The sequence below is a fragment of the Ruditapes philippinarum genome, unplaced genomic scaffold, assembly GCF_026571515.1.
Source record: "Ruditapes philippinarum isolate M1 unplaced genomic scaffold, ASM2657151v2 ctg98_1_1_1_1, whole genome shotgun sequence".
NCBI lineage: Eukaryota > Metazoa > Mollusca > Bivalvia > Venerida > Veneridae > Ruditapes > Ruditapes philippinarum.
Genome location: NW_026857110.1, coordinates 295,688 through 317,239, shown reverse-complemented (window position 1 = coordinate 317,239; position 21,552 = coordinate 295,688). Strand labels below are relative to the sequence as shown.

At 30.8% G+C, this 21,552-nt stretch overlaps 1 protein-coding gene across 1 annotated transcript in view; it reads right to left on the bottom strand.

Moving 5' to 3' along the window:
• LOC132748804 (uncharacterized) overlaps window positions 1-21,478 on the bottom strand; it is a 47,845-nt gene extending 26,367 nt beyond the window's left edge. The window contains exons 1-16 of the mRNA XM_060738444.1: window positions 21,404-21,478; window positions 20,821-20,850; window positions 20,360-20,401; window positions 20,046-20,134; window positions 19,256-19,371; window positions 18,126-18,217; window positions 17,435-17,592; window positions 16,214-16,342; window positions 15,553-15,715; window positions 15,074-15,331; window positions 13,347-13,546; window positions 12,525-12,699; window positions 10,599-10,811; window positions 4,904-4,945; window positions 4,063-4,329; window positions 3,168-3,371 (exon numbers count right to left, since the gene is read on the bottom strand). Of these exons, the coding sequence (XP_060594427.1) occupies window positions 3,168-3,371; window positions 4,063-4,329; window positions 4,904-4,945; window positions 10,599-10,811; window positions 12,525-12,699; window positions 13,347-13,546; window positions 15,074-15,331; window positions 15,553-15,715; window positions 16,214-16,342; window positions 17,435-17,592; window positions 18,126-18,217; window positions 19,256-19,371; window positions 20,046-20,134; window positions 20,360-20,401; window positions 20,821-20,850; window positions 21,404-21,428 (2,203 nt within the window). The 5' untranslated portion in view covers window positions 21,429-21,478. The remainder of the gene's footprint in view (window positions 1-3,167; window positions 3,372-4,062; window positions 4,330-4,903; window positions 4,946-10,598; window positions 10,812-12,524; window positions 12,700-13,346; window positions 13,547-15,073; window positions 15,332-15,552; window positions 15,716-16,213; window positions 16,343-17,434; window positions 17,593-18,125; window positions 18,218-19,255; window positions 19,372-20,045; window positions 20,135-20,359; window positions 20,402-20,820; window positions 20,851-21,403) is intronic.
• Window positions 21,479-21,552: the final 74 nt, after the last annotated feature.

Sequence of the window (21,552 nt, the reverse complement as noted above, 5' to 3'; positions counted from 1 at the left end):
CAAAAGATGCTTTAATAGCTTTGTGGCCAAGATTGTCTTGAAACGACACAAAAAAGGTGTTTTGTTTTCTTACGAATTCCCTAGCGACCACACTTGAAAATCCTTGAAATAATTGTTGTAAAATGTGGAAATACATTAATTATCAAGAAAAATGTTTGCTTTATTCTTCTCGAAATAGTTCAACATATGAAATCGAAGTTAAGGTTAATCACTCCTAATGCATTACTTCCTCTTTGAAGAGTATTCAAAGGGCAACTTTTTTCCTTTCATTTTTTCTTATTAACATCATTTATGTATCTCTCAGATCCCTCATGGAAGAAAAAAATGTTTGATTTTAATTATATAATTATTGTAGGTATTTGCTTAATAATGCAAATATGATACAAGATATTTTCAAAGTTAAATAAAATAAAAACAACACGGTTAAGGTATTTTATATTTGCAAGATCAACCAAAATACTTTTAAGAAAATTTAGCAAACCTTGAGAACAGCACCGCATTGTGGTAACTTTTAAGGATATTTTGAATAATGCTTTTTATATAGGGAAATGGTCAAATAAGTGTAAAAGTGCGGTGGGGTTGGGTAACTTTTTTATACATTTTAAAAACATTTTGTTTAGAACAATCATTTTGCTCGTGTAATAGTTATCTGAATATTATTATTTATTTCTTAACAATGAGCAATAGGAAAACATTTTTCACAGTTATGATATTGTAGATTATTAAGAGTTTCCTCGTTTCTGAAAAAGCCCTTCTTATAGCAACGTTTAGTTCAGAAAAATTTCCATAACTCATTAACCACACGTTAGATTTTATTTAAATGTTTCATACAGGTGAACTTTCATGCATATAAATGTCCAATGTGGTCAATTTTACAGTTCTTTATAATGCCCATTTGGAGTGGTCTACCTTAAAATCACGTTTATTAAAGCATTTGAGTATGAGAAAGTAAAACCCATACAATTTGCATTCAAGACATGTAATTTAGTTTAATATTGACATTAGCAAACTTTTGTACATCTTCACAGGATATATATCCATTGACGCATTTCAACACACTTAATGCAACAGATGGATAATTTTTATAATTGTATACGAAGGTTCTTTTGCCAGAATCGATGGTATCGGTCAGATTCTTCTATATTTAATGTTTAAAAGTAGAAATGTCCAAGTAAGTTACTTTAATTCATCGCTTATTTATCAAAATAAAATATTCTAAATGTATAGTTGATCATTTATATTATATCAAATAGCTTATGAAGTTGTTGAATGCTGATAACAAATATTATTTCGTTATTACTTTTTGCCCTACGCAGAATGTGCATGCGCGAAATGCTTCTTCTGTTGCTATTGAAATATCGTATTGTAAAGAATTCTATAGCTGAATGCTTATAGTTACACATACAAGAGAGGAATTATTCCCATTTTTGTCCAACGAAACACAGCTTCATGTAAGTAACAAAAGGTAAGGGCGTTTGGGATTGCATAATTATACACTCTTATAAAAACTATAATCTATATTGGTTTTATTCTCTTAAATAATAAGTAACTAATCTTGACATATTTATAGTGACGCACATTTCAATTTTATTTAATTCCCAATTTATTGCTTTTGATCTTTGTTAATTCTTACGTGACCTTTTGGTAATTAATAAGCTAATTCATTTTTGCTGGCACATATTTTAATCTATCGCACTACTAAGAAGAATTCCACGTATACGTCACTACTTATTAGGTAACATGCATGAAATGATATATTTCTTTACGAACAGTTGTTCAATTTTGGTTTAACTCATATAAGAGTTAAAATGTTCTGAACCATATTCACCAGTTGAGAGTTGTTCAAATATGAATGCATCTATGCCGGTAAAATTTCATTCTTGATTTCACTGAACGTTTTATTTTGTCTCTGAAAAATTAACCTTCAACAGATATACAAGGGTTTAGTCTCCGGATTAAAACTTTGAAGTCATTAATATGGCTCTTTGTGTAAACCAAAAAGACACTGGAATATTGCAAAAGAAATGTGTTTGCACTGAACAAAATTGAGACCTTTAAAGTGTTTTTTTTCCTTTGGAAACAAGAAGAATCACAATGGGGCAAGGTCATGGGAATACGAAGGATGGGGAGCAAAACGACTTGCACCAAAAAAGGTCTTGTGCGATGACGCGTTATCATGCAGCAATCTGATATCGATCAAAACCTGATGCAGGACCTTGTTTTCGGAAGAACTGTTTCAGAAGAACTTAAGATTTGTGAAATTTTGCATTAAACATATTTGCCTTGAGGAACAGCAAGCTAAATGGATGGTCCCTGAGTTGTAAAGAAACTGGCATGATCTACTTTCTTTATACTGATCGTCCTTTATGCAACGTATGGTCATTTGAAAGGCTTTTTAATCCAAATCTTGTTTTGATGTCTTCGTTTTGGCTCAAGAAATGAGCCCATTGTCCGACATGTTCCGACGACTGTTACAAAATACCGTTTATTGTAATTTGGATACTTTTTAAGCAGCACTTAGCGCATTGAACGCGAGCCCTTTTCTGATCAGCTGTCACCAAATTGGGAATCCATCTAACACAGATCTTGTTTTTTCAAATCACGTTTGAGAATGGTTTGAGCTGCTTTTCATGAGATATCAACGATACTAGCTTTTTGCATACTGGTGTTTTTACATCGTTATTAACTATTTTTTTCACTCAAGAGACGTTGCTGTTTTAAGCCGACGAGAATGAGATGCAACTTCAGTCGTAATAAACCGACATTGAATTTATCAAACCAACGTATAACTGATGAAAAAGATATCTCATTTGATCCAGATGCATAATGACATATTTCATCAAATGTGTATGTACACCCTATGCCAAAGAGACATCGAGTCTTAATATTAGACCATATTTCAAAGGGACATTATTGTACCAACTAGTTTTGTATTACATTTTACGAGCAAACATTTTATAAACAGCTAAAGTGAACGGATTTCAAGGAATGTGGTTGGAATCACTGTAAAGCTAACATTAGTATTCATTTCCTCGTGTTTTCTGCAATATTCAACAATATAAAGTTCATATTTAAGCACTCGCCGTAAAAGACCTTGGAATTGAACCATATCAATTAAAATCATAATCATACCATTCGCCCATCTTTTGATATAAACAAAAAATTACCTATATGAGCTCCATGACGCTTTTTATCACTCTTTAACGTCTTACGTTTTTGATTGCGTAGTAAGTATTGGAGGTAGTTCATTTCGTTTCTTGATGTTATAGTAACAAGGTGTTCATTGCGGTAACTGCATTTATCGTTTGCAATATCCCATGAAACCGTTTCAGAGAAAGTGGTGTAGCATTTTTTGAATAGCTTTGAACAAGCTAAAATATAAAATAATTCCGTTAAAAACCTCTTTTATTGGTTCGTTTCATTTGTATATTTTTCTTGAAGCTTTCTACAAAAAAAATGGCAGAAGTCAACTTTATTGTTGTAATCTCATTTAACATAGAATTCGAATTGAAACCTTAAGTTTTTTTGTCCACCTTAGTCATTTTATATTTGAACTATTTTATATACTTAGGAAATATTAAATAACAAAATTACTTTATACAATTATAGTCTGAAACTTTATTTAATGCTGCACGCCTCCAGATGAGCAAAACTATTTCGATAAAATCAAATCTGAGAAAAATGTACTACGATAGTAGAAAAGGTATAAAGATTCAAAATCCTAGTAGAAATTTACATGTTATGTGAGATTAATTTACGTAATTGTCAGTATGTATAACTATATTTCTACTTCGTTACTAAGCAGTAAAGGCTATTTTTGCAAATTTGAACTCTTTACAGCAATAAACATAGGTGGTAAGTGCCATTGATAATGTGTAAATTGTATTCTTTTGGTAACTTTACAATATTATACTGTTAAATACATTTTTTAGCATAAATCTGGAGGCGTGCTGTTTAAGTAAATGTGTGTGTGTAAATTTGTTTCATAAACGGAAAAACAATGTTCGATTCGTTTTTAAATATGTTTTATATTACATATATATTAAGTTTATTATTATATACCCGACGATTCTAATTCCAAATTCTTATTCTTAACCTCTGTGGTAAATCTTTGAAAAGAATGATCTGACAGTTTGTATTGTATTCGGTATCCCTTCACTTGCCCCTTGATTTCGTCGCCGACCATAAAATTAGGATAGTACAAATGAGGTCCATAATGCAAAAGAGTCTGTGAACCTTTTGATTTGTATGTCTCTGGCGGCAAAAATTCATTGCAAAAATGTTTCACACCATCAAGATCTGTTATGGTGAATCTTGATCTGTATGGACCTATTTAAATGTTAAAAGAATATTAATTAGTGTAACCAAATGATAATAAGATCCTTTTCATCCTTTTATGAATTGAGAAATATTATTGTTCTTCGTAAAAGTATACAAAAATTATTGTATGTACTTAAAAACGATTTGCAAGCACAAACATAAAAGAAAAGTAGAGATTATGTGTGCTTGATATAGCTGATATCTCAATATTTTGCATTAGATTGTTTTACTGTGAGAGGAAGATCTCAGGTATCCCTCAGTACATTATTGCAGCCAGCCGCGAGATGGTACCCGAGTAGAACCACCAAACATCTGTAGGCTATCTAAGGCTCAAATGATAGAACATAAAAATTCGAGACGGAATTGGAACCTAGGGCGATGAGGGGCAAGTGATTTGAAGACAACCACCTGAACCATTCGTCCGCATACACCCCTCTTAGTAAAAGGCAATTGCTAATCCAATACCCGAGGTTCCCATCATATAATGACAATTAGACATTTCGGTTACAGAATATCAGTAATGATAAAGGCTACCAGTACATTTCTAAACTCTGTATAAAACTTGAGTGATTTATGCGCCTACCTATAGCGTGATGATATCGATAACCATGATGGACTTCTTCAGCTGAAAAGAACAAAGAAGACCCTAAGGTTTGGATATTTATGTACATTTATAATAAAAAAGCAACATGATAACTTATTAAACAATATTGAAAAAGATGAGACACAACAATCGAACGGAAGGAATTACCTGACAATTTAAGAAATGTTAATATTATGTAATATGTACTTAACAACTAAACGGAGGGAAATTTAATACACTCAAAATTAAAATCATCTTCTTTTGTAATCTCCTTACAATATTGCTATACTTGTACACATTAACACAGCAAATAAGTAAAAAATGCATCGAAGACATATACTATCAAATCAATAATAACTTCTATATCGTATAAAAAGACATATTGGATATACATCTATAAAACTTAGGTATCACTATAAGCATGACTCTCAGGTACAATGAAACTTGTTCTTCACGACAAATGCTTCATTTTTTCTAACCTGAAGGTGTCTGTGTGGGTTAGGCTCTATGCCACTTTTTATGTTTAATCTTTGTGATGGCAAACGCAACCCTGCCAAGCTTAAAAATTAAGATATACCTCTAAACTAAAGCTAGGTATTTCTTCAAAATAAAATGATCATTTCAAGCTAATTACATTTTGAAAAGCTCAATAGAACCGAGTCTGCAACATTTTCATTTTTGTTGTTGTTTTATTTGTTTAAGCGTTTTTCGAGACAGACATCAAATAAATTTCTTTTCAGTGTAAAATGAAACCGATTAATAAATTAAAGCAATTAAAATATCACAGTAAGATACGCAGCTGCACAACTTTATATATAACTGTACAACTTTATATATAACTGTTGGTATGTGTTATATGGCATGAGCACAGTTGTGGTCATATGGCGACTTTCAAGCTTAACCATGAATATACTCAATCAAATCGAGCCTTCACATTTACAGTTTTGTCTTTTTGGCGTTCTAAAGATATTCCGTTTTTTTTTTGCTTTACTTTAATTTCAAGCTTTATTGGTGATGGATTCTCAGGTGCCCCTTCCTCTTTGTACTGTTTCAGACATGGAAGGGTAACTTCAGCGGCGAAGAAAAGTGGTCTAAACTCAAAGGCCTTAAGCACACGGCCATATATGCCACAGAAGGCAGTGAAAAGGTAATTGACAGCATCAGATGAAAGACTGTTTAACAAAATCGGAGAGAAAATTTGGTAATGAGGAAATCTAAAGTAAAACGACATTTGAAAAAGGTATGCAAATGACTAGTGTGCTGTGTTTCAGTTTATGTACAGAACAAGAGACGGAAAAGGAATAATGTGCAGCATCTACAAAATTTCGCCGTAATGCAGTCGATTCTTTCTAGAATTCATCAAGATAGAAATAGGGGTTCATTTATATAACCTTGAAGACAAGAGTGTGGCCATGAAGGGTTTATGCGGGTCCGTCATCATCACTTTCGCCAAAATAATCGGAGTAAAATATGAAAAACAAAGTCAGGCGATATTTAACGAAAACATACCCAACACAGGACCACCAGCACAAGGAGTACAGCAAGACACCAAACAGGGTGAGTAATACTTTTCCTGTACTCCCCAAGTGAAGGCTTTTCTTCGCGGTGTAGGTTCTAAGATTATGCTAACATCATAATGGTCATTTAATAAAGGAAGCGTTTATAAAAATATATATACAAAGCCAGCATAGGTGCATCTCACACTACAGTGTTTAACTTGAAAGGTGTTACCCCGAGACGTTGCACAGTGATTGAGGGTTGCAACTTAATTTTCACCGTAGAATATTACTCGTCTGTATGTTGTTAGATTTGCTATTTTTTGTTTTTGTTTACGCGTTTTATCTGTAATTTGAGATTTCACCCCGAATATACTATAAACTTCAAAATATATATAATTAGAATATAAAATTAATGTACTTTTCATTTAAAAGCAGTGTTGTGTTTTAAATATCCTTTAAAATCAGAACAGTCGACAACCCTTGTAAACAAGTGTTAGGTATTCTTATCTTCTCTTTTTCAATGTAAAATGTTCAATATTTTGGATTATTCATTCCTTTAATAATATTATTTAAATAACCTCTTCTACAAAATAAAAGGCCAAATTTTGTTTTTTTACTTTTAATGTGACGTATTACATCCCTCACAATGTACCCAACTATAAGCATCATCCGGTCAGAATCACTGTAACGAAAACTTGACGGTGAATCTGTGACAATTCCAAGGGGCTGTCAGAGCGTGAAAAATGGATGTCTCACTTTTTCATCTGTAGCATTATTTCTTAAATATATGCCATTTAACATAAGAAGCCATGAAATCAAACAACTCTAAAAAAATTGCCGTCGTATATTGATACCCCTTTAAAGCTTAAACGTGCAACAAAGGAACTAATCAAAGAAGATACACGAATGACATTATGCTCTACGGCGTATCACTGGTGCTGGTTATTTTCATTTGGAAGAAGGAACTGAATACTAAATGAAGAGTACTTCAGCAATGGCAACGGAAATAAACAACAGAGACATGCCGTAGAGAAATTAAACTTTGCTTTTACAAGAAAAGTAGACACTGAAGTTTTCTTAACCTATTACTAGTGCTGACTGGTGTATATAACTTTGATTCAAAGGTTCAAATAGTTATTGGTAACTCTACTATTATATCTTGCAGTTATTTGCTTATAATCAACAATTGTGCTGGAGTTTGACTATGGCAATTATAGTCTATTTTAAAGCTTTCAAGTTTATTTCTTATTTCTTGCCCAGGCCATGGGTTTTAAGGGATATCAGTTGGGACATCATGGGTGAATAGCTTTGTACCTTTTGGTGTTTCCTTTGTTGTGTTGTTCAATGGCAATGTTTTTGAACAGATTATCCTCTTATTCTTCTGTTCGAATTTTTGCCGTCTATGACTACCTTTTGTAACTTTACTTATCATTCGTTCTATAAAACTTTATATTGTTATTAACATCTGAATATTTTGTTTCATAAAAAAGAAACAGACGGCCATACAATCATCCGATAAATTACAATGCTTCGTTTAACCAAATTCTTTCAATTTCTGCGTTGAAATTATATGACACTCCATACGTTTTTGTTCTTTTGTTTTCAAAACAGAGTGAAAGAGATAAATTTTTCATCATATAGTCGCCCGTTTGAAATGAGCATATGTCTTTTTTTTACAAATATCAGGTAACAGTAGCTCGCTTTTTTCTATACATTTCACTTTATATAATGTCATTTACAGCACAGTTTTGATCAGGCAGAATATTAAATAATTACATATAATCACCAGCAATGATTACCTCTGTGTCAGTATATTAATAAACCAATTTATCACATGCCCGTATTGCTTTTGCGACTCCGTAAATATGGTACTTTATTTAATTTTACCCATGAAATATGGTGCTATATCAGTCAAATATATTTCATATTTTTTAAAAATAAATATGAAATATAAATATGAAAGTGGGCGGAGTCAAAACTCATATTTATTTTAAGGGACTTCTTTCGCCGTTTTGTTTGAAAAACCTGCTAAATACAAAACAACTTTTTCTTGAATTTTGTTTTGAAAACTATCTAGCATGATAGAAAATGGTCTAACTAAGAAAATTAATCCGAACACCAATATCTTTAATTCAGTAATTAACGCTGTACAGACGTTTAAAGAGTTGTTTACATGACGTCACAATGTAGCGCCAAACAGCGCGTGCTTACGCATAAATTACTGCGCGCTGTACAATTGCAGTTGGTAGCAAGCAAGGGGATTCGTTACCATTTTCTTTGATAATGAAATTAAATAAAAAGGTTATTTTTTCGTTTTTCGTGAAATATGGTATATATTTTCACTCAACAAGATAAAATGCCACATATTTTCACTCGCCGTACCGGCTCGTGAAACTATGTGGCATTTTATCATGTTTCGTGAAAATATATACCATATTTCACGCAAACGAAAAAATATCCTCTTAGTATATACTTTGACTGTGCATTATAATCCTGTAGGTTCATGACTGAATGTATTTTATTTATTATGCTTGCAAAAGGCTCACATAAAGTTATCTTCATAAACTTGTTCAATAAATTCAGTACTGAACCTACACTTATTAAAAATCTGACATTTTGTTTTTGTTTCAGTAATTTTGGATAAATTACTAAACGTATTAGAATAAAAAAAATAAATAAAAAAAATATTTTTATGCGAAAAATTAGTTATGGAACAGTGAAGTCGTTGCTGCATGAAATGTTTAACCAGCCTATTAAAAAACTTTTCTATGGACCGCGGTTGCTTTTCATAAGACTTACATTTAAGTGCAAGATACAATAGTCAAATGTATAATCTTTCGATAGTACTTTGAATTTATCTTTTATCAACCACGCAATATAACTAATCGAAAGTGATATTTAACAAATGTCATTTTAGTTTAAAACTAGCAAAACATCTTTTGTTCAGTTTACAAAAAGCACAACTTCGACATCAATAGCAGGTATTTTACCAGTTTACATGTACATACATTTGTAACACATGAAATTCGGCTATATTCTTAAAGATATACTATGCTCATTCTTGAGTAAAACAAAAATAATTACAGAAATTTATTGAAATCAATGAAATTCTTACTGAATATGTTGTTTATAAAACAATGAATTAACAATGTATGTGTAGCTGCTTTCCCTATAACAGGTCAAGTAAAAATGGTCTTTTCTTAAAAAAACCTCTAGCTTTTTAAGGTAGTACACCTTTAATGCGCTATCTCTACTGTGAAGAGTATTTAAATAGGCTAAAATCACTGTAAAGTGTATTGAAACTGAGGGGCGTGGGTTCAATCCCCAGAAGGGGCACCTTTTTTTCTTTTCTTTTTTTTTCTTTTTAACATTTTTTTATTAATCTCTCAGATCCCTAATGGAAGAAAAAAGTGTTTCATTTTAATTATATAATTATTGTAGGTATGTATTTATTTAACAAATAATGGCGAATTTAATAGCAAATATAATACCAGATATTTTCAAAGTTTAATAAAATAAAAACTACACGGTAAAAGTATTTTATATTTTATATTTTGCAATACCAACCAATATACATTTAAGAAAATTTAGGAAAACTTTGAAAACAAACCCTCATTATTGAAAATTTTAGAGATATTTTAAATAAGGCGTGTTACATAGGGAAATGGTCAAATAAGTGTTAAAAGTGGGTGGGGTAGGGTTACATTTTTATACATATTAAAATTAAAAAATTATTTAAAAAATGTCATTAATTGTTTCTTAACAATGAGCAATAGGAAAACATTTTTCATAATGATGATATTATAGATTATTTAGAGTTTCCTCATTTCTGAGAAAAGCCCTTCTAATGGCGAAGTTTTAGTTAAGAAAAATGTCAATAACTCATAAGCCACATAGGTCAAGTTTGTTTAAATTTTGCATACAGGTGACATTTAAGGCATATAACTGTCCTATGTTGTCAATTTTACAGTTCCTGATAGTGCCCATTAGGGGTGTTCTACCTTAATGACACTATATATTCAGATTGTGATCACCTATAGTGTGTATAATTGAAACATAACATATCTACTTTGTGTGAAGTCAAACATGTGAATTTTATATTTACAAAGAGACTGCATAGCAATCAATTATCAATATTATCTGATATCAAGGTTCAGCATTGTAAATCAATAAATGTTTCTTCTTTTTTTACTTACCTACGATATTTTTGCCAAGACACGGCATGTAGAATTCAATGAAGGTCAATTCAATGCTTTGGTGTTTGCCGGCTTGAATTGTAAACTCTTCTTCAAAATGTTGATAAAAATTCAAATAGGAAAGAGATGTAAGGATCATACTTGATGCATTGCAATGCTCATGTCTTGTTTTAGAAAGGCCATCTAAATTTAGTGAAAAGCAAGCTGGTGTTTCTGGAATATGACAAACAGTAACAAATCTCATGACATATTTCATTGCATTAGACTCAGATAAATAAAGACATCATTATGTCTTCATGGAAATAAGTAAATAAGTAAATACATATAGATTTTATTATCAAGAACGTATATGAAACATCAATGGTTTATAATACACACAGAAGTAAAACACAAGCGATTCCGATGTAAAGAACTATAAAGCACTGCAAAGCAATATTAACTTATTTTATCTAGATATTTTATCTTGTATGTGAAAGGTGCAATTTTGAAGACTCTTGTTAGGTTTTAAAGTAGCATGTTCATGATCATATACGGCATAAACAAATGTAAGATATTGTTCACTGTTGGATAAAATGTTTTTAAAATAATTCATAAGGATAACTTAAACAAATATGAAGATATCAATCAAGGACAACATCATTTATTAAGCGTTAATATAAACACCTAAAAGGTGTATACAGCTAGTCAAATATCGTTCTTGTAAGGAATGGCATTTAATATCTTTCTGAGGATATGAACAGATGTGGGTACAAAAATCTGGAAGAAGGGTGATCCTCTGGAAACATAAATCACAACAAAATTACATGACATGGATGAAGACTCGGTTTGATTGAGTCTGTACATGACGGATAAAGAAAAGGTGCAAAACCCCTCATGACTCCTAGCACCGACTTGAGCGGTACTCAATTTTCAACTCTTAAAAGCACAAGTATTGTAGAAATTTTGCAATCCAAACAGATAAGACTAATTGCTATAAAAGTTAACAATAAAAAATAGCTAGTTAAATTTCTATACAAAAGAAAAACAATGATCACCTTTTATGGATATGATTAATTAAGAAGTATATATTTTCGAGCTCTTTCATTGGGTAACTACTTTTAAAGTGCACGCTGTCAATACCTGCAGTCAAAAAAAGGGAACTGACTGAAGTCATAAATTCGAGACGACGCATGTATATACTTTTTCTTCGCTTACTTTATGTACAAATCCTAATTAATATATTTTTCCATGCAATAGTGTAAAACGTTGATCAAATAAGCATGGAAACAGGACTTAACATTCATATTTACACGAAAATAAATGATTATTTAGCAAATGTGTAAACTTGTTACTGTATATTGTTTGTTTACCTTGAAATAGAAACGCAAAGGTATAAAAATGAAATATATAGATTTCGTTTAGAATCATTCATTACATACATGTGTCGTAATTTAATTTAACTAAATAAGCAACGAATTCCTAAGTACAACGTAATTTGTATGTATATATGCTCATTTTAAAGAAGAAAAAAGTTAACCGGCAAGATAAAACTTACGAAACTAAGACGATTTGTATAGATTTCGGAAAATGATGACTTTAAGTCAGTACTGCAGCGTAAACCCTGAGACAAAAACTTCTACTGAACAATCGAAACTATGACAAGCGTGTCAAAATCACAAAATATCACTTCATAACGTTGGTAGACGTTTTTCATGTTCTAAAACAATTATTTTAAATGTAACAAAACTCATATGGATCCTAGGGGCGTGTGAGCTGATGAACTTGTATATTACCTATTATGAACAGATTCAATAAAAACGAGTCTACAATTTTTAAATAATTTTGTAGTTTTCAGTACTTCTTATTCCAGATTTTTAGTACTAACATTAAAATCAAAACTATAATATCATTACTTGTTTAAAATGAAATAAATGACATAAATTCTACCTTCAGCTGTTACAATTGCCCGGAATTTTATCGTTGGTGACCATGTCGTTTTTTGAATGGTTGTTAAAAACAACAGTCTTTTGTCTGTTTCTACTACGAATACTTCAGCGTTGAAATTCTCATCAATGACTAACCCTTTGTCAACATCTTGCGATGTTTTAACAATAAGTGCACACTGTGCAAAATAAAACAGTATGTTGCAGTTATAAAATACAACTAGCATTTGTACGGTTTAGAACTATATTAAGATGACGTTAAAAATGGAGGGAAGTTGATTCTGTTCGAGTCAAGGTACTTTATAAAGACAATTAAAAAAAAACAGACTGAAAAAGGTCAGTTGTTTAAATACTTTCATATGTTTACTTAAATAAAACAACTTGGCTAGAAGTTTCGTCAAAAGCCATTTTCTATTGCGCAAACAACTGCAAATGTATCACCCATTTGATATTCAATTTAACAGCCAAGGAATCGTATTTAATGCTAATAAAATTGATTTTAGGCCGGTGTTGAATTAAATTTAAAGATTTAAATCTTAAACAAATGAAAAAGCCAATTCGTGTAGTTGAAATCGTCTGCCGTGCGAAGTAAGTTGGTATATACATTTCACTTATGATGAAACAAAACTTTAACGTAGAGCCCCTTTGTGAATTGTGGTTTCTTTTGACGGAAGAAAGGTTATAAAACAATGGGCATTTGATCGGACTAACGGATGGACAAAACAAGGGGGATACAAAGCAATTCGAAAAAGGAAAGGCGACGATATCAGAACGCAGCAGAACTGTTTTTCATCATGTTTTAAACTTTAGATAAAAGAATGCATACCTGAGATAGTGATACATTTGTAAAAACTAATTTGGCAAATTGTCCTGGTTCAAAATCCACAATCCATAGTATATTATTGTCCAAATTTGCCGTTAGAGGATAACTGAGTGATGTTATTATGGAGATTCTATCTACGTATTGAACGTTTCCAACAAATGACCAATCTGTGTATTTAGCTCTCGGAAACGACATCAATATAACTGTTTTTACAAAAAAAGTGTTGTACCTAGCTAAATAAATGATAATTTGTAAACGTGATAAAAGTAGCATCTCCTAGATATAAGATGTCCAAAATTGAAATAACTTTGAACAAAATGTTCTTGAATCTCGGCATAAAGAGCCATTCTTAAAATGACGTCACCAGTTCGCTCGAAATATGAGGGAGTATGGCAATGATTACTTATATATTAAAGGAATGCAATATAAAGCAGTATACATGAGTATAGAAGAGCAGTAAGACGCGAGATTATCTTATTGTCAAAAGAATAGATTGCCCCTGAGTAGATAACAAATAGCCGAGGATTTTGGTGTACTTTCTCTTTTGTATCATGAACACAATAATTGCCCAAACAGTTTTGGTAATAACATGTTAACTCCATAAAATATTCTTTTAACGATCAAATTGATTAAAAGCAGTGAATATTTGTTATTCTGGATTTAGACAGAAAACTAATTACTAAAATCACACACTGAAAAAAGTTCATTTAAGTTTTTAACTTTCTGCATGTTACTCTACAGATGGTGAGGTAACTAAAAAATTCGTAAAACCCATACTCTCCATTTTACGCATTCTTTGCCTTGAGTATCCAATTGATCTTTAACAAATTTTCAAAGAAGTTGTAGTACAAAATCATTTTATACCTACGGGCAAGATAAAATAATCTATACAAAATCAATGAGAGCGATAAAAATTATCAGAAAGTACACCAGTCTGGTGTTATTTGATGAATGTAAAGATATTTTTTCTTCCATTTTTAACAACATAAAAATATTACTTATAGTCTTATAGCAGATAGAAAATGACTCAAAAAAATGTAAACTTGCAATTGCATGATCTAGATTTTGATAACTTTTTATTATCAGCGAAAACTTGGGGCGATCACCGACATTGCGTTTGAATAGGCAATTAAATGGCAAATAAATTACATTTATTTCTTATTTCTACTATTAGTTGTTAATTTTTTTATATATGGGGTCAAAAATGAACATTTCATTGATTTGCATTTTGTTTTCCTTTTCATTAGTTGAGGTACGCAGACGAGTTTGAGTTTTCTTTTTCTTATACAGCTACCTTAAATTAATCCATTTTTTCGAGACAAAGCACATAAATGGGCATGGATAAAATAGCTATTTTATACATTGATTGATTCTAGTACTAGTGCCACTAACAACCCCTTCTATTGTTAAAATACAACATATGGGTCCGTGTCATATAAATCCACAGCTCTGTATATGCTATATAGTTATTAAAAGTACTCCCATTCTATATTCTTAATACTTAATATATTAAAATGCAATTCTTAAACGGTTCGAAAGTTGATAAATAATCTAAATGATGAAATGTTAAATTGTTAAAACATAACATACAGGTTCGCTTAATATGAAACGGAAGCTCTGTAAACGCTTTGTCGTTATTCAAAGAACCATCTTATTGCTTATTATAAAATTATCTGAACACTTCGATTATTCATTTGATAAATCATTTAAATGGTGAAATGTTTACGTACCAGGGTTTTGTAGCTTGGCAAACCACTGACTACCCGCAGCAATCGTTGTACTCTTCCATAATCCAAGTTTACTACCCATGTAGTGATAACAATGCCTCTTTTCGTTGATACTGGCAACACTACAACTGATTTTGGAACTACAAAGTTTTTTACATTCATCTACAGTTGTTTTTCCAACAAACGATGAGTCTTGAGATCGCAATTCTTGTTTGATAGGCAGCATTTCAGATATACTGTTGTTGTTTATGTCAGTGATACCTGTTCAATGATGAACGAAATAGACCAATCCGCAGTAATATAAATACCTTTATACCAAAACAAATGTAAAAGTTACTTAATAGCAACAAGGCATATTAAATACTAGTATATATCTACATGGTCATTGAAACACGCGATATTAAAAATATTTGCATTAATTACTCAGTGGAAGTTTAAATAAAATAATGCATTAATTTTCATGTAATCAAAAATGTTCTTACGTGTGAATTTACAGCCGTACAAACTAAAACTAAGACATCTAGGTCTGTATGCTGGATTTTCAAATGAATTATTGAATTTTACGTATCTAGCTTTGATTGGTCTAGGAAGAATGAACATCTGATCTTTCTCCTGCCAGTTTTTAGGTGGAAAAATCCTAAATTCCTGAATTAATAAATCACCATTATTTCTACATTTGTTTCATTCTTGTCATATTATACTGTATCGTTTAATGTATATTAAGTTGCTAAATTTAGATAAGTAAGCTTTATTTCAGTAATACATTATAGTCGGAAATATGTTATAAGATCTAAATACTCATTTAGGTCAAAAGGTGAAATGCCTAGTTCTGTTTTCATAATTTCATAGGCCTGCTTTATTACAGTCATGTTAAATTCAACGTAGATATGTTTGTAATTTGATTTGTAAGTGTTAAGAATGAAGAAAAGCAAAACTAGCTATAAAGACAATTTTCTTTACATTAACTTTAAGCTGTATTCCTTTTATAGCGGTGATCACACATCACACTTAAAAAAGTTTGTTTATGGTATTGTTATGGATGTTCAATTATTGAAAGAACGATTAATACAAATGAATCGTTTGAATATTGTCAACAAAGTCAACATTCCTTTTCATTGAATATTGTAAGGCAGAGGTGATTACCAAGTCTTTGTATATTTGCTGTTGGTCCTTACTCGTGCCAAAATATAAATTAAAAGAGGTCCATATGTCACAATCTTCGGGGAAGAAAATACCAACTCCTTCTATTGTTGTTATAGAAATAAGATCAACCTAAAGGAATAAATATAATTTGTATCAGAATAATTGTACGTATGATAATGTATGTTAATTGCTGATGTATCTCAAAATAAAAGACTAGCAATATTATTTAACACCACTGCGTGCACATACAAAGAACATTCAAAATTTGATTTAATTCGCAGATCGGCCCTTTTACTTCTTATTACATGTCCCTCCCCTTCTTTCAGCGCCCTTATGTACTCTCTTGTGTTTGGTTTGGCGCCTTGTGTGTGTCCTGCTGGTGTAGATTGGTTGTAACGGGACTGCGTTCTGTTAACGCCACCACACCTTATTAATCTTTGTTCTCATTGTTTTGCGAATTTAAAGAGAAATTGTGGTTTAACACTAGCACATAGTTCATTATAATTAATTAGTTGTATGTCATATAGTTAAGTATATGATAGTATAGACGAAGTTTTTTCAGCTACCTCGCCTTTCCGGTACCATAAAATAATATTCATGTGAGAAAAATGGTTGTGACCCTGGGAAATGAGTGAATAACATAAAATTGTAGTTGTATTTCTACTTGTATTCAAGACCTTAATATTTTTAAAATATTTTCTTTACTATAAAACGTTTTTTTGAATGAAAACGTTTCATTGTTTCTTTACGATAAGTAAGAGACTGAATAAGTACGTGTTAAAAAGTTCTTTACTACTTAAAAGAAGACAAGATTAATTTCATTCTGTCACTTATAGAATGCATATTTATGCTACCATTCAAACTGTTTCATATAAATAACATGTTGAAAAATGTATCTCTGTGGAAAGAATTAAGCAAAGAAGATAACAACTTTATATTATCTTTATACAGAGAGACTTGCGGCAGTTATATATATATCACAGCGACATAAATGTCGCCTTATAATTAAAATCTATCTATCACCTATGTTAAAAGTTGTAAATAAATCATTCATTTTATAAAAGTAAATTTGTCAGCTAGGTACTTGCTTGTAACATAGGCAATATCAAAAATTCTGTTATACATTAATCATATGAATAAAAACTTGCCTCGACAAATTCAAAAATCTTATATTTTTTTTGTTGAATGATAATGAATACATAATCATTGAATTAAACAAACCAGAATCCAAGGTGTCAGGTCTCCCATGTTATGAATCCAGTGAATAAATATGTGTTTGGTACGTGATGGTAATTGTCTAGGGTACGCAGATGACACAGTGATCTGACTCTCTGGTACCAGATTGTCGTCAATAGTTTCAAAACATGGCTCACCGTTATCTTCAAGTATGAGAAATTTACATAACATCAACCAATTAGAAACTGAAAAACGTGACTGACACACACATTAAAATATGTTAAAAAAGACGAAAAATATTCTCTGAATAAGTTTTATACACGATTATATGTACATAATAAATTTGTTTTGTTAATAAATAGAACCCGAGCAAAAAGGATTGACTACAAAGTGAACTTCTTGTAAAAACATTCTAATAAAAAAATGATAAAACTTGTATAAATTAGGCCCTGAGACAACATAATCATTACGTTACGTTACCTACAAGTTCTATCTATTAGACACTGAAGGATCGTTCTTTCACCTACATGTATCACCTTTTTGTAATTTTTTTTCAATTACCTATGTTTTAAACTGTAAGCAGATGGATATGGCATAAAAATCCCATAAGCAAGCCAAATCTAATATTTGAATCCTCTTATTTTATATAAAAGTTGTAAAGTTTTATTTCCGATCATACGATAACGATATATTTAAACACTAGTCTACGTGGTTGAATTTAATAACGTATACTTACGCGACTCTATACTTGATATAAACACCTTAAACGACATAACACCTGTGATGTTTTCCTTTAATGCAAATGTAAAAAATCGACCTTGTGTCCTTCTGCAATTCGATAATTTTATGATAAAACGTTCAACAAAATGTTAAAATGATGCCCACATTTTCAAATCTTTTATATTTAGTCCGAATAAGTTCACATTATTAAAGCCACAGAGAAAAATATTGTGTACTGTTATCAGTTCATGAGTGTGCAAACATATCACCTTATTTTGTAGCAATAATTTTGAAAATTATAACCATTTCAAGTCCAATATAATACAGAATTGATGAGCATATATTAAATATTATCATATGCAACTAGTATCAAACTATTTACAATAAACTGATTATCTGTAGTTTACTTTTATAATGCAACTTAATGAACTGAATTATACAAAAAAAACGTAATATATCATAATTTAAGGTCTCTGTGACCTTAACCTTTACGCATCTGTGACTGAAATGAACAGGAATATTTTACTCAAAAAGGTTAAAACGATGATCATCCTATGAAATTTTAAAGCTATTCTACGTCACTGTCATCTTTACCTTTATACACAATCGCATAAAAATATTCTTAACCTAATACTCTGCTGTATCGCTAAAGTACTTACCTCTAGATAGGCACACAGGTAACACTAAATTCATGTCTAAAATGTTACAGCACAGAGCTCCTGAATTAAAATATATACTGTCCTCGTTTTGTGTAACTTTGTTATGAAAATTAAAAAGAACACGATTTTTTTGCATGAATGGCAATCATGAAAATGTTCACAACATGTCTTTGCAAACATTGCTTTACACGGGTTTCATCGTCCTAAAACAACGACGATATGTAGCTGAATAGCTCCTTGTATTAAACATCATAAACAACTTTGTCGACCTCAGAGCGCTACAAAGTAAACAATACCAGGACAGTATATGTTTAGCCGCCATGTTTTAGATATGAATTTAACGTTAAGTGTTTTCTTACTTCAATTTTAGTACAACACATTGTTCGATTTCGATCACAGTGTGTAGCCGATATCTTTTATTTTCAAGATACAATATACATTTATAGAAAAGCAGTGAATAAAAAATGTGAAGGAAAACTTTCTTTACCTAAAGAATATTTTACCAGGAATACGGGCATTTTCAACGTTACCAATGTTACAGACTGGTGATTCCTCTAAATTCCCTGGCACATCATTGACGTAACACTTGAACTCGGTACTTTGCTACAACAAAACATTCCTGTTTGACAGTTGAACCTTTATAATCATTTTATTAAAGGAGTCAAATACCAAAACAATACAACCTTTCGTCAAACATGTTTACATATTTTTTACTGCTGTCAAATGATCAAATTACTAAAATTAAAACAGTCACTTATAAATTAATCGTTGGCAGCTTTGAACAACGCGCCTATTGATGATTTTAAGAATGATTTAATTAATTTAGAAGGCGAAGGTTTTTTTGCTAAACATCTTTACAACACATCTTTAGATTTTAATATTTAATGAATATTCTGCAAAACACCGAATGTCAAATGAATGTCCAATGAAATATGATTTACTGTTCTAATTTAACTAAAATCCAAGTGTGTATTTCATATGTCAACTCAGTTTTCTGATATATGAAAGTAATATGTAACCAAAATGTTAACCCTACATTAAAATTGCATCATACTAGCAAGTCCAATCATATGAAATAACCAAATCAAAATTTAACTAATGAGTCTAATGTTCTATTAGGCAAAGTAGTTCTCTATCAATGTAAGCAATAAAATCTGGTGCACACAGCTCGGGGTCTGATCGGACTGCACGGCTTTTCAGACTGATCGCATTCTTTGCAGGATAGGTTAGTGATATTTAAGGAATCTAGTAGTACATGTAGTTTCTAGTATACTTACTAAACTCGAAGACTTTATTTCAATCATAACGACCTCAAGTGAGCGCTGGCAGTCGAGGAAATACCATTCAAATTTAAGATCTGTTGTTTCTAAAATAAAACAATTACTAAAAATAATAGGCCAAAAAAGAATGCAGCAATGAATGAATACAAAAACGTAAAATTTCTCAAGAACAATTCATGCATAAATGTTACTGCATATTGTTTTATTTTTTAAAAATATCTTAGAGCATTATTTTATTATTCTACAAATAAACATATTGCGACTGCGAGGACAGTCTATGGAGCTCCATATGGCATGATGGTTAATCTTACCTGGGTCGAATTTGTTGAGTTTTTGTTCATTTAAAATCAATTCTGAAATTTAAAAAAAGGACAATGTCAAAAATGTGAACGTAAAAATGTATAAACTTTAAGTATGTTTTAACATATAAACCTGCAAATGTCTGTTACTGTAAAAAATTAAAGTAAATATAGATTGAAACATATTTTTCCTTTATTTGAATTTACATAATAACCATCATTATAAGTCTTATCTGTTTTATTACCACAGTTTTAAATTCGATAGTTTTATGTTTTCGTACAACAATATTTCATTTGAGCTAATTAACAAAATACACTATGAATAAATTCAATTTAATGATGAAATAGGTGCAATGGCTCAAACATTGACAATTAGAAACCATGACCATTTGAGTAGTACACAAGTATTTGATGATACCGACTTTTGCACTGCATGATGAACAAGTATTTTACAAAATCTATACGACACAAACCTGTTGCTGTTTCATGATCAAAGTTCACAACTGAAAACATAGAAAAAGATGGAAAACTTGATCTCTTTAATTCATTTTAAATCGTGTACAGATAATGTTTTTATCGGAAGACAAGTTACTATTTTGCATTTATCTTATAAAATTATCCCTTTATACTGCACGTAATATTAAACGTGTTGAAGCTGAATGCATCCAGAAGGACCAAAATATTTCAAGACAGTCAAACTTGAAAAATGTACGTAAAGTGTCATGTGTTATTCGTCTCACAATAGTTTAGTTTTAAATATTATTTCAAAATTTTAATGAAAATTAACATAGATCTGAAGGCATGCTGCTTTAAACTACTTTGTTTGTTAAACTATCAAAACACTCCAGAATATACATCGTATATATCATTTATATCCTAGATATGTTTTTTTATCTCTCACAATTTTCTTTAAAAAAAGCATGAATCCCGAGTCATGCTGCTTTAAAGTACATTTTTGTTAAACTGATAAAACACTGTAGACTATTAGTCGAAAATATCTATTATGTCCTATATATGTTTATATCTCTAAATAAACCTTGATAAGAATAAACATACCTTTTGGATTATAAATGCAGTGCATTGCTTTCTGAGACACTGTTGAAACTTCGAATTTGGAGCAATTTGTATCTGGATCCTGTAACAAATCAGATCCAATAATACATGTGTTTAATACATGATCAAATGACAGGAATAGATCTAATGCA